The 14,212-nt window shown below is 32.4% G+C and overlaps 2 protein-coding genes and 1 long non-coding RNA gene across 3 annotated transcripts; 2 read left to right on the top strand and 1 right to left on the bottom strand.

Moving 5' to 3' along the window:
* Positions 1 to 142: 142 nt before the first annotated feature.
* On the bottom strand, positions 143 to 4,614 carry LOC144839484 (uncharacterized). The gene is made up of 4 exons (XM_078694863.1): positions 4,306 to 4,614; positions 2,033 to 2,341; positions 1,417 to 1,764; positions 143 to 1,010 (listed from the first exon to the last, which is right to left on the bottom strand). The coding sequence occupies exons 1-4, from the start codon at positions 4,316 to 4,318 to the stop codon at positions 646 to 648; spliced, it is 1,035 nt and encodes a 344-aa protein (XP_078550989.1). The 5' UTR covers positions 4,319 to 4,614; the 3' UTR covers positions 143 to 645.
* Positions 4,615 to 5,001: 387 nt separating this feature from the next.
* On the top strand, positions 5,002 to 7,808 carry LOC144852867 (uncharacterized). The gene is made up of 3 exons (XR_013614351.1): positions 5,002 to 5,054; positions 5,489 to 5,625; positions 5,965 to 7,808. It is a non-coding gene; the product is annotated as an uncharacterized LOC144852867 (long non-coding RNA).
* Positions 7,809 to 7,978: 170 nt separating this feature from the next.
* Positions 7,979 to 13,679, top strand: LOC144852874 (SWI/SNF-related matrix-associated actin-dependent regulator of chromatin subfamily B member 1-like). Its single transcript, XM_078710913.1, has 9 exons — positions 7,979 to 8,112; positions 8,482 to 8,593; positions 9,004 to 9,130; positions 9,286 to 9,423; positions 9,919 to 10,046; positions 10,355 to 10,524; positions 10,950 to 11,140; positions 11,494 to 11,625; positions 12,832 to 13,679. Exons 1-9 carry the CDS (start codon positions 8,017 to 8,019, stop codon positions 12,869 to 12,871), a joined length of 1,134 nt encoding a protein of 377 aa, XP_078567039.1. The 5' UTR covers positions 7,979 to 8,016; the 3' UTR covers positions 12,872 to 13,679.
* Positions 13,680 to 14,212: the final 533 nt, after the last annotated feature.

Genomic DNA, 14,212 nt, shown 5'->3' on the forward strand with positions numbered 1-14,212 from the left:
TAACCTTCTTGCAAATTAAATGGATTACATAAAGTTTAATATAAGTTTGTTTTTTTAAATCCATTTTCACAGTAATTCTTTGGGGCACCTCTAAACAAAACCATCACTGGTCATAAACAATAAACTAAAACATTCTGGTTCATGGTAGGAACACAACATATTTATGTAAAATTGATTTCAGAAATTAAAATAATTCAGAGAAAACTTAACTTTATACATAATTAATTCGTAATTGCTTTATAAAACCTAATACAGTATAATAATCGCTAATTTTTAATAAAGTTTGGATGAAACGCAATGACGTAGGCACAATGCAAATGAGTTGATAACCAATCAGAAGCGACAGTTTGGATGGTCCATCGCGTCGTGATTGGTCAAATTACTTGCGGCGCGCTTACGTCCTTGCTAGTGGGATCCCAGCATTTATCACCACAAGTGTAGTGCGTTTCACGACGACGTTATACTCGTTGTAAAATAAATCTTAATAATGTAAAAGGCTTTATGTATTACCCATTTATTCAGCTGCTTAAAATGTTCAATTCAGAATATTGCACGATTTGTGCTTTAGAACATGATACGTAATAAATCACATCAGTTCCAGTATCGATTAGTCTACGATAGTTGATGTACGATATGTACGCGACTTTACGGGGAATATTGCTGCTGTGGTATGTTTTGGTGGGAAACTGACGAAGGAGGTAGGCCTTGATGGACAGCAGGTACAGGAGGTAGCTGATGGTGGGAGCTTGGCATCATAGATCTTTGGTTCAATAATTGGCGAAGAGCGTTCGATTCTTCTCTCAGTGTATTTAACTGCGCATGTAACATGGCGTTTTCTTTCTCAAGAAAGCTAGCCCGCATCCCGATATGTTCCTCCCGTATCTTACGAGCGTCTCTTGATCTCTTCGCGGCTAGATTGTTCCGTTTCCGACGTTCAAAGTAACGGTCGTCTTTGTCGTCGTCGCATACAGCTCGTTTGTTATTTCTTCTTTTTGATCTCTTTTTGGGACCTTAAATAAAAGAAAACGTATTTAAATCATTGGTACTATTCTCGATATATAAATATTTAGTTAACAGAAAAAAAAGAAAGAGACAAAGCCCAACCGAGAATGAAACTCTTCTTTAACACCGGAATCGAGTGTATCCGTTGAATTGACACTATATACATTCACATACATTCGTTGCCGTAAAAATAAAACTCCCGCATTCAATTGCAACTTTTCTTAGACCTTTGACGAGTTGAAAGGTTACATTAATGTTCATATAGCTTCTTATGATTATTATTCATAAATTAGTCTCACCAGCCAGTCTTTCTGGCGACTTATATTGCCTATACAGTAATTGAAATGAATTTTAAATACTGACAGCGACGGAGAGTGGACTGGCATTACCATCTCTCTTTCATTGAACACTTACCAGGGACGTCGTCGTCATCATCGTCCTCCTCTAACATCTCGTCGTCTAATTCGTCATCAAGTTGCTGTTGGTGCATGCCATGAACCATGTGGTGGTTGAAAGAATACGATGACGATTCAGGACCCGGATGTGGAATCTGCTGAAAGCTGTTAGGTTGTGAGTTGTTTTGTGGTAACATCATCATCTGCGAAGCGTTTACTGGACCGGGCATGTTTAACATGTTGAATTGAGATGGTAGAACCATGTTTGATGAGTTCGAAGTTTGTCCAGACATCATGCCATTGTCAGGAATCATGTTTAATAAGATACGTCTCTTGTCTTCCTCTTGATCTTTTTCATCTGCCGACTCTATTAAAATAGAATAAAATATTGTAATAAATACATATAAAAATCATGCAGTTACTGATCTATCATTTCATGAACAAATTGTAATAACTTTTTAATCAATACTGTAATTAATATCAATCAATAATTATCAATCATCAGTTGTCGTGGTGTCATCAATCATCGTCGATAACTTCCTGTACAATGTATTATAGGAATACTGTAAATATCGATTACCATTATTGAACTTGTAGAAAAGGCGTTTTCCATCTATCAAGAAATAGTTACTTACGTGACTCGCCAGGCGGCGTAGGTGGCATTGTCTGCTGCTTCTGTCTATTTTCCATTGAATGCGGCACAATACCATGTGGTAAATTAACTGAATTTTTTATAATTCCATTTGGAACCGGTATCGGCATTTGCTGCTGCTGCTGGAGACTTTGATTTGCTACCGTCTGATTTGCCTGTGAAAGTCTACGCGCGGCCGAGTGTTCATCATCCGCGCCCATGACAACATTATAGTTTTGTGACGTTGCATTTTGAATGACGTTCGTGTGGACAGACTGTGCGTAGTTTTGCATATAGTAACCATTATTGGTACCTTTGTTTAAAAGAAGAACATGTTAGTTAATTTAACAATCATATACATAATTGATATTGTACTGCGAATAGATACAAATTCATTTCAATATAATACAATACAAGAAAACGTATTTGTCTTCATAAATAATGTTGGATGTACCATGGAGGTACAAATGTAAATTTACCATGTTTTTTTCTCATATTGTAAAGACATTTCGATTTTTTAAAATACGTCATTTAAAGTTTGCGAAATAATAAAATGGGTCTATAAATATAATTATACAGATTAAAGCACGAAGCCATGTCCGTGAAAGCATGGCGAAACATACTATTTACATTATTCAAAGATACACACCAAATATCGTATGAAACATGGAAGTACACAAGGTAAAAATTAATAATGTATGATCGAACTATTTGATTCAGTTTCCAGGAGAACTTGCTAATTCATAATAATATATATTTACTGTATATATAGTTAAAATATTAAAGATGTATTGTCCCTATGGAAACATAATTATTGAAACATTTTTCGTTGAATATGCCATTTTAATGTCACATAATAGTTATCCACTTTGATTTGACAACAAAATATTTCCTGAAAAAATGTATTTTAAAGCAATGAGACAATGGTTTTTGGTTAATTAAAATTTTGTCTTTTTATAAGTAAAAATAAAATAATATTTTTATTGTGTGTTTCTGACAGAAGTGAATAACTTTATTATAACTGCAAAATGGCCTATTTAATGTATGATCTTCAATTTTTATGTTTTTGGTGGACAGTCTTTAACATCTTTAACTATTATAAAAAAAGACATAACATTGGATTCAACAATATTTGTCATTGAAAACTCGGATGAGAAAGAAGACGAATGAATTGGTACTTGTTTATGGTAATGAATACATCGTACTTTATTTACGTATTCGCAGTTGGATGTTATGTTATAGCCATGTACGTAATAAAAAAAGTGTACTACAATCAGTAGACAATGTATACCATGCAAATTACTACCGTTTAAATGTACAGCTGAAATTAAATTTGTTAAATCTATTCAGCGTGACCATCTATGACGTAACAATTTAAATGGACAATGTCCTTCAAACAATGCGTTCCACTTCTTAAATAGGGGTATAAACCATGTAGGCCTAAATATTTGTTTAAATAAAGAATATTCAGAATTAAAGGTTTTAAATAGAATAATTTTTAGTTTTTAAAAGATTTTGTAATATTAAGTATAAAAGAAATAATATTTAAAAATGTTTGTAAAATCTATTTAAAAAATGGAATGTTCCGGTATGCTTCACTTGCATTCTAAATTTTGCATTTTACCTTTTTTTTCTTAATAATTAACGTTATTTCTTGAATTTACTGTACATAGTATTTTATTATATTCATTGTACATCATTAACACATAGATAATACTTTAGAACCGACCTAAACGTAACAAATATATTATCTTTAATAATTGAAGGCGTCGTTTAGAAATCGGCAAAGCGTCTCTCCTTTCATGTATTGTACAACATTACGCAAGATGGCGAAATCTGTTTGCATAGGTAATTACACTGTATGGGTGTTAGTGGAATGTACTTGAAAATTACGAAAACTTACGTAATGTGGTAGTTTATATATAAAGCAGTCTTAACACTTGAATGAAACCAGACACAACATAACTCTTCGTGCGATCTGACCAAACATTATGTGTACTCTTAAAAGTGTATATAATATACTAGTAAACGATTTTTTTTTAACTTCTCAACTCAGCGTTAGGCCTTTTGACTTCGTAAGGCCATCTGCTTTGTTGTTGTGTTTTTTTTAAATATCAAGTGAATTCTTTTCGATTCCGAAAATGTGATGTTTTAGGCGGCCTAGTTTGTTTAACGTAGGCGCTATTTATGCCTCTATTATTAAATTAAGTAACAGTAGTACGAAATCTTTGTAATACAAAAAATGCGATCATAATAAATTCCGTAATTGTAACCTACCTGATACGTCCATTTCTGGGTTTATACCGGCGTAAGTTTGTCAGTTTAAATCGTGATTTTCTATGTCTTCTTCGCAGGAATTGTTATTTCTAAACTGTAAACTAAGTACTTTATATAACGATGTTACTTAAACATAATTGTTAAAGTTGCTAATATTAATATTTCTCCAATAAATTTACGACGTGGCCTTCAATTGTTCGTTGTGATATTTCCTTTCCATTGGTGCAGTGTTGCTCTACCGACAATTAAGCTGAATGCGTAATGACTGGTGTTCATGTGATTACGTAATAGGTGGTGTGCTTCAAGATAAGCATGATTTAGACAAAGGGCTGCATTGAGATTTCCTATTCTACAGTGCAGGCTTTACAGATGTATTCACACACACTCGGAGGTGTCAATTAATTCATCACGAAGTTAACGAGAAATGTGTGGGTAGATTTCTCCAATAGGCCTAAAATATATAATTGAAATGATTGATATAGTTATGTTAAATCATGGAGTAAAGAATTTACTCCATGGTTAAATGGTTAACATTGGTTGGAGAATTGTATCTGTTTTATTTATATATATTTTAAAAAAAAGAAATTTGTATAGTTTGTACTTGTTTGTGTAAATATGATTTAAAATGATTTTAAATACTGTAGTAGCCTATGTTGTTGTCTGAAAAAAACTTATTTAACTGTATTGGGGGCGCCATTTCTTTTACAATTGCAACATGGCGAGGGATAGAATAATTCTTATTACAGAAAGTAAGTAAATGTTTTTATTCACTATCTAAAAGTAGGATTATCAGTTATAAAGTACAATTTGTTATTGACCGTAATTCGTTTTATCATATCGTTTTAGTAGCAAACTTAGTTTGATCAATTTTGGAAAGAATTTGCGCTATAACCCGGAGGCCTAGATTAGCCATAGAGTAGGCCTAGGCTCTCTCCACTGCATACTGCCCTCTTCTCTTCCTGTGTCTGTGCGGTAATTTGTAAGGGTAGGCTACACAGTGCTTCGGTATTGCTCTCATCTTCCAGCAGGTTCAAACGATAAACACGTGATTACATACCTAAATTAATTACTTAAAACACATACAATTTAATAGACCTTTTTTGAGGATGGATGTAAAATATATTTTAGTAAATTATCAGATTTACCAGTTTTCATTAACAATAAAAATAATCTTTTGAAATAGGAAAATGATTATGTGACATTTGGACAAGAGGTTATACAGTTTAAAATTGCAGAAATCGTAACAAAAGATAAGAGTCCTATTGAACAATGATCTTCAAACGTTTAAACCGCTGGTTTTTGTCTCAGAGACTGGAGCAGGTAAGTTTAATGTTGAACTGTACACATTTTTGCATTATTGTGCTGGTTAAGTACGAGGATTAACTAACTGCACCTATTAAAATTAGCACAATGATAAAACAAGAAGTAGTTAGAGACGGAGTGCCATCGTAAATTTGTCCGAAAAGCTTATTTTTAAAATGTATATGTATCCTAAGTGTTCTGATTGGACTACTGCATCAATGTTTGGCAGTGCTATTCAAATCATCTCATGAATCAAATGAATATGACAACTGTTTATTACAGTACCTTGGATTTGGTGCTTTTTAATTTCTTATACATTTTAGTAATGTAAGGTAATTTATTTTTTTATTTCCCCAGGCTCCAGAGTTTGTGTCTGCTTACAGGATACCTCGTACAGCAACAACCGTTATCGTCCTCGGCCTGGCAATCTCGATCTTTAGTTCACATAGATTATCAACAACATGTAAATGCAAACTAATCAAATCAGAATAGACAATGGTGATAAACAAAGCGAAATCTCAAAGGAAAAATGATATAACAGGAAGACATTGATTAGTGGAATCATAAAATTCCATTTTGATTGTGTCAGGATGCTCCCAGATTGCTTTTCTAGAATGTTTAATTTACCGTTTTTATGATATTTAATCAAAAGAAACCCTAAAAGAAGATGCCGTAACAGCAATATGTTTAGTGAGAGAGTGATTACATTATATTTGGATTGTGCCTAATACTGTATTATGTTCCTAGCTTGGTGTGGTTGGAATGTTTAATCTTTTGTTTATTATATACTTGAATCATAAGAAATCCTAAAGGAAAACACAATAACAGAAAGATGTTAAGTGACGGAATGATAAGATTTCCGTAGGGTTCTTACAGTTGTATGTTCTTATCTTATTTTGAAATCTACATATTGCCACTACAATTAAATAATGAAATATTTTGTTTTTAATTAGTACTAAAAACTAGCAGCTTAAGTACCTTTATATTGAATTGGTGAATTTAATTTTTCTTTTTGCATATTTGTTTTGATTAATTCAGTAAGACATCAGCTGACTGCACTGCCAGGCAAATTTGAAAGATTAACTTCTCTAAATATGTATCTTTGTTTATGTTATCTATCATGTTACCAATTTCTTCACACTTCTAGTCAAAAAAGACTTTTGTTTTCTGTTTTATTTGATACTATGATTTTTGGTTTTATTTGGCCAAGAAAAATATACTAAAAAACAATCCCTTACTAAAATCTAATTGTCCATACTTAGTCAATAAAGTAAAATAGACTCTCGGATATAGGTTATAATTAATTTTTAAGGTTTTACCATATAGGATTTATTTTAAAATAATTATAATGGTAGTAATTTCTATTTTCAGTTAGTGTTGATCTCGCCATTTTTATTATAATGTGTTGCATTTAATTAAGCTCATTAACTCTGTACCTATTGTTTTCACATTCAACAATGTAAAACAGACTCTTCTACAAAACAAGATAGATAGTGATAAAAGTTTGTGAAAAGTTCTAACCATATGGTTTGTGTAGAAATATTTTTCTGGAACAAAGTGGGGATAAATACAAACGATTATGTCCTTTCTCAAGACTAAATTAATAATTTATATTTAGGCTAGAGACAAATGCATGTCATTTTGTGCCAAATACTATCTAACTTACTGTACCATACAAACCTTGATTACAATGCTTTACTGGAGTAATTTGGCCCAATATTAGTATCGTATATGACCTAGTATAGTCCCAGTGGGCTTGTATTTGGTGACAATTAGTTTGTTTGATCAGGGAGTTGTTATTAGATAATAATAACAACTCCCTGGTTTGGTTATACTCCGATTGTATTAACAATGGATTTACTTCAAGCCTACATTAGTGTGGGATTATAATTGAGCATGGGATTATACTTGGTCATATACATTAGTAGCTATGTTTAAAATTGTTTAAAATGTCATGTGTTTTTTTTTTATGATAATGAACTGATTAAAAATACTAATTATATTTATTATTATTATCAAAACAAGTTATTACCAATGAATGAACTATATTAATCACATGTTATTGGCTGAATGAATTCTTATTGTGGGATCCCCTTATTATAGGGTATTAAAGGTCCGGTGTGTTAATCCCATTTTCATGTTGAGGAATGTTAAATAAATTATCAGAATTGGCAAATAAAGTTTAGAATTTTCTTTTTAAATTTTTTTTTTGGTCACGCAAACAAAACATGAAATTGTCTGGATAAGAAAGTTTTATACTGTATCAATGTCGCATTATACAGTAATACGGTAATATTATGTATATAATGTATATATGTATCTGATATTTGCTGGTATAGAGGGCGCCTGTTTCTTTGTTATACAAAAATCGCTCGTCTGTTTTCTTGTTACCAGATTTGTGTAAATAAAATGTCATCTAAACATGTTCCTCTTGCTACATTTGGTAAAAAACCGGATACCTTTAGGTTTGAAGAAGGAGGGGAAAGGTTTATGATTGGTTCTGAGGTAATTTGTTGTTTTATTTTTCCTATAAATACAGCTTGACCTAAACGGCTAGCTAGGCCTACTATACAGCTCTATGAAATTATAGGTACTTCTCACGAGCGATTATTGAGGGGATTGTTCACGAGCGAGCCGGTGTATGCCGAGCCTACCAGGCCTAGCATTACAAGGCAAGCATAGCTAGGCCTATATGCTGATTATAATTAATATAGTGATAATCTCTGACTGTTTGATGGGTGAAAAAAATTCATTTTCTATCGGCATTATAATTTATAATGGTTACTGTCTGTATGTAGTGACCGTGTTACTACGTACGTGTTGTTACTTTTACAGTAGTATCTAGACTGCTCTTTTTATATCAAAATCTTGTAGGTTGGTAATTACTTGCGTATGTTCCGAGGTTCACTTTACAAAAAATATCCATCACTATGGCGACGTTTAGCTTCCATGCAAGAAAGAAGAATGATTGTCAAACTAGGAGAGCGTAAGTTTTTTAAATAGTATTTAATATTCATTACTATATTTCCAAAATCCACTATTCATAGTGCATTTTAATTATTTTCTAAATGTTCTCATGATTTTGTACTGTGAACTGCCAGCAACGAATAAATGACTCAAGCTTACTTCAGAATAGCTTTAAAACTCTTTTTTTCCACTTTTGAATAAATTTAAACTCATGCTTAGAATTGTGACAACAATTTATGATAAAATGCACAAAAAAATGTATTTCTTCCAAAATCATTTGGAGGGATGACGGACAATGATCGATACTGTGAGTACAGTATGTTATAAGCTGATGAGGCGAAATAAGAATGAAGAAATTAGGAAGGTTGACTAGTCTGGGTAGACAAGAAGGTTCCCAAATCACACCTATCCTTCTTTGTTGTTTTGTAGGTTTTGGTCAACATGGCCTGGCAACTAATGTTACTTTACTAAAGGCAATAGAAGTAGAAGAAATACTGGAGGGAAATGAAGAAAAATATAAAGCTGTTTCAATAAACACAGAGTTGACACCTCTCAGGTTAGTGATACAATTTAAGTAGTAGTCATGCCATTATCAATGTTACCATCTTTCTTTAATTTATCATTTGTGTGATATGATGCAATTTCAATTAATGAATCGTCATAATGATATTTATGATTAATTAATGCCCTTTGATTTCTGTAATATTCTAGAGACTCAAAACAGAAGCGAAGTCGTGACTGGGTTCCTGCTGTTCCTAATAGTTCTCATCATCTGGATGCAGTGCCTTGTTCCACTCCAATAAGTCGTACTAGAATAACTGGTAAAAGGCAACGTACATTTCCATTATGGTATGTGGCAACGTGCAGTTTCTACTACTACCTTTGTTTGTAGAATTAAGCTTCCATTAATGGAAATTACTGTGGGATGTTTTAATAATGAGTTATTACTTTTATAAAAATTTACTTGTGTGTACGTAAACAGCCAAGTAGAATTTACTGATATTTGCATCTCAAAATAACCAATGCTCTTAAATACAATTTACAAACACTGATATAACAGAGGTGTATGTAAATGAGAGATGTTACATTGTGTTGGTGCTATGCATGGCTAAACCCAGTGGTGTAACAGCTATGAGTGCTCACTGGCTAAGCTAGAGGAAAAAAAACTGGCATTAAAATATGTCGAAAAAGGTTTAAAATGCCCAAGGCCTCCAGCATTGAAGGACCACTTAGGGTTCCTAAACCAAGGACCCCATGCCTCTGCGTTATGCCACTGGCTAAAACATTGTGCCATGAGCCTCTGTGTGTTAACAGTTATTGCCATATATATTTCTATTACTATAGTTTCGATGATCATGATCCATCTGTTCATCATGAGAATGGTGCCAACCAGGAAGTACTTGTGCCAATCCGATTGGATATGGAGATTGAAGGCCAGAAATTGAGGGACACATTCACATGGAATAAAAATGGTAAGTTTAGAAGTTTATTTTATATAGTTATGAAACACACAAATGATGGTTCAATGGTAATTTTTATTTCACAATGTACTAGGGAGTTTACACATAACAGTTGAACATGAAATAAGCTACGCCCACAAATTGATGATTGATTTAGATGATGACAACATGTGTATCCAAAACAAATTGTAATTTAATATGCTTATTAATTATATTTTCCGACCAATTTGTTTATTCCTATTCTTTTTAAACAATAAATAAGCAAACTATCTTTAAACATTTTCTATCATAAAAATAATTCTTTTGCTTTCCTTGAGCAGAACATCTCATTACACCAGAGATGTTTGCAGAGGTGCTCTGTGAAGATCTTGAACTTTTACCTTTGAACTTTGTTCAGCCAATTGCACAAGCCATTAGGAGTCAGGTTGAAGCCTTTCCTGCAGACAACAGTATTCTTGAAGCTAACACTGACCAACGAGTCATCTTAAAAGTAAGTGACTAGTGTGTATGGAGTTGTATATTAAGGACTCTACAGTTATGCAATTCAATATTTCACATAATACAGACCTTCTTTTCTACTTTGTGTCCATACAGACAGAATCTTATTAATTTATAACAAGTGCTATGTAGATCAGTGCATTGAGGCAACCACCTACTCATATACAGGACAGTTATGCCCAACTGAACCTACTGTTTATTATCCTAAATAAGACCTGTTTTACTGCCATTTTATTTTGTGTGTTCAATTGTTGCTATTTCATTGGTAACATAATTTTATTTTTTACTATATTCCATTTACATTTTATAATAATTATTTTAATATAGTATTGTATTTAGTGTATCCTGTAATTGGCCTTTGGTTTTAAGATGTAAAAAAAGATGAAAAAAATTATATTTGTTTACTTTTTCTTTCAGCTCAATGTACATGTAGGCAATGTATCATTAGTAGACCAATTTGAATGGGACATGTCAGAAAAAGATAATAGTCCAGAGGAATTTTCACTCAAACTGTGTGCTGAACTAGGCCTAGGAGGAGAGTTCATAACAGCCATTGCATACAGTATTCGTGGTCAGTTGAGTTGGCATCAGAGAACTTATGCATTTAGGTAAGTTTCTCTATATCTAAATTTAGCCTGTAGGGAATTTTTAAGGGCAGTAATAATTGGAGAAGTAGTCCACTCCGGCTTAAATTGTTACTCGGCTTAAATGGGCAGAGTGTGATGCAATCTGTATTTCTGTATAGAAAGAAAAAGAAAAGATGTTGAGTCCTGTGCCTGTTTGGTTGATATTTAATTTGTGTTTTAAGATTGTAAATAGGTTATATCGTTTGATGTTTTTATCTGTGATTTTAACTGGTTATTATATTATTTGTTCACTCATAAGCCAGAATTCGCTAGCCTTGTAGTGAATCAACGGTGATTATATAAAAAAAAAATAAATATATTGTTTTGCACTTCAGTGAAGCACCGTTACCTACTGTAGAGATTGCGATTCGTAATCAAGGGGAAGCAGACTCCTGGTGCCCCTTCCTAGAGACGTTAACAGATGCAGAAATGGAAAAGAAGATAAGAGATCAAGACAGAAACACAAGGTAATACTATCAGGAATTTATAATTCTTTAATATAATATACCACATTTATATGGCGCCCTCTTCATGAAAAAACATGCTCAAAGGCGCTTTACATAGATACATCAAAAAACAGACAAAAAGTTACATAGATACATAGATATATAAAAGTATGGATACAGTTTTAAATAAATCTATTTAAAAAGTTAGTTGAAATTTATATTCGGTTTCATTATTAAAAATTTTGCTTATTATATACCGTTATTATAAATTTCTTCATTCATATAGTGTGATATAAAGTGTAAATCATACATGGCTATGTTTTACTATTCTTTATTATAACCTCTAAAATGTACTGAAGCAATACCAACATGTATAACTGTATTCTCATTCTTTTTAAACCCCAATGTATATATGTACGAACTGTGCATTTCTGAATTTAATACTGTATTCATTATGAAACTTACCTCTGATAACTCATATTTTAAGCTCTCTGTTAAAGATGTATTGTCCCTTTGACTAATTCCAAAAAAATAAAAAATAAAAGATTTCGAAAAAAGGTGGGTCATTTTGAAGTATCATAATAGTTATTAACTATCACCAAAAATTTTTCGGAAAAAAAATCATTTAACTGAAATACAGCCGTTTTTTTGTTTAAAAAATAACTTTGACTTCCAGTCAAAGTTTTCGATCAAAACATATCCCATAATGAAACGCACTTGTTTGGCTACTCTGTATGCATATTTCATAATACTTCCTCACAATCTGTGTGAAAATACCTTCTCAACTGTGACAAGTTGTAAACAATCCTAATTAGCATATGCATAATGCGTACTCATGGTTTGAAATCTTTGTTTACTTTCGCTCGCGACGATTTTCCAGACGAAATGTAATCAAACTAATTTACCTGTTAATTACGTAAACTTGTTGTTTTTGGCTAAAATTTTCGACTTAAAGTGAATAACTTTAATATTACTTTGATATGGCCAATTTAAATTTAGAATATTTTGACCTTCATTTTTTTGTGTTTCAAGGGACAATACATCTTTAAATAATCACCTGACTCACTGCCCCCCCCCCCCCCAACCTACCAAAAAAAAAGTCTCTAAGAGTAGGCTGCGTAGAATTTCAAAATCATTTTTGATTATGAATATTATTAGTTATTTTTATTATGAATTATAATAATTTCTATCAAATAGATATTAAATTTTGTGTTTTTAAATTTTTAGACGAATGAGAAGACTTGCAAATACAGCCCCATCTTGGTAACAACTACAGTCACAGAAGTTAGAGAAAAGCTACAAACCTCACGTTCATGTTTATGATGCATGGGCATTTGGACTGCAGGAATTAAAATACTTTGTACAAATACACAAAATAAAAAATACAATGTAAATTGTCAATGATGACAGTGAAGACATACCACGATATTGTTACATTCATTAGTGTCGGTATATCTGCAGTATATACAAAGTAATTTGGTTTAATCACAGCAGAACATTATACTAACAAGTGTGTTGAAGAGTTGAGAATGGATAATTCGAGAATGAAAGAGAGAATGATTGAAAAGTAGTATTACAAGGATACAAGGATACAAGGAAACTTTATTCGTTTCAAATTGGGAAATTGTGTTGCTGTCTTATAACAATGCCGTAAAGAAAAGAGAAATGATAGAAGTATGATAATAATAATAACAATAATAGTGTATCGTAAAAAATTCCCCTATCTTTGATATCTTTCATTATAGTCTCGTATGCCCCTTGGGAGGAAGGAGAGACGATGGCGTTCAGTGGATCCCCGTATTGTACCTTTTCTTTAGTAACTTAAGTGGGTGACCTCAAGTATTTGACATACTGTATCTGATGTCAAAGTGAAGAATTCAGTGCTCATGGCCAACATTAAAAACCATTCAAGATGATGTCATCATGAGCCGATGATGTCATTATGAGCACATGATGTCATCATGAGCACATTGCTGCTTTAGGCTGATAAGCCTAAGTCTACTTTCAATTGGAAAATCTCTCAACTTCATGACATCCACAGCACTGAATCCAATGTAGTGTATAGTGGGTCTTTTTTAATAAAACCACACGAATTTCAGACAATGTGTACATAATGTTCACACTGTTGTTACCCCATTAATGGTTCTACAATGCTAGCTTTCTAATGCTTATACTTTTAGAATGTATCACACAAAACGCTTCTACAACTATTTAATATGATTTTGTATAATAAAATGTTCAGAACCAACAATTTGCCAATTCTACTTCTTAACAATCGGCTAAACAATGCAGTTAACTTCCAGAAAACTGCACATTTTCCAATGCATACTGTAGTTGTAGTTTTTCAAATACAGAAGATCTAAATTCTACACTAGGCTACTCAAGAATTTTTTTTCGAAAAATGTTGGTGCCTTCTATTGAGAGAGTTGGCTGTATACAGTATGTGGTTGGTAGGCCTACTAGGGTCATATGACCTTTATCCCCTGATAAATCATAGTTTTTGTTGAAGACATTATTTGAAAAAAGGCACTCAGGTATTAAATTAGAAGAATTGCTATTTTTATTATTATGTATTAAATTTTATTTTGTTTATGATAAGGGTGAAGCG

Source organism: Antedon bifida, chromosome 1, assembly GCF_963402885.1.
Source record: "Antedon bifida chromosome 1, ecAntBifi1.1, whole genome shotgun sequence".
Lineage (NCBI taxonomy): Eukaryota > Metazoa > Echinodermata > Crinoidea > Comatulida > Antedonidae > Antedon > Antedon bifida.

Bases quoted from the DNA above. Each gene is read 5' to 3' on its own strand.
- LOC144839484 (XM_078694863.1), bottom strand. The intron at 1,765-2,032 runs GTAAGTAACTAT...CTATTTTAATAG, and splicing joins TACGCCGCCTGGCGAGTCAC to AGTCGGCAGATGAAAAAGAT. The intron at 1,011-1,416 runs GTAAGTGTTCAA...CTTTTATTTAAG, and splicing joins TGATGACGACGACGTCCCTG to GTCCCAAAAAGAGATCAAAA.
- LOC144852874 (XM_078710913.1), top strand. From the start codon at position 8,017: ATGTCATCTAAACATGTTCCTCTTGCTACATTTGGTAAAAAACCGGAT. The intron at 8,113-8,481 runs GTAATTTGTTGT...AAAATCTTGTAG, and splicing joins GGTTTATGATTGGTTCTGAG to GTTGGTAATTACTTGCGTAT. The intron at 10,525-10,949 runs GTAAGTGACTAG...TTTTTCTTTCAG, and splicing joins ACCAACGAGTCATCTTAAAA to CTCAATGTACATGTAGGCAA.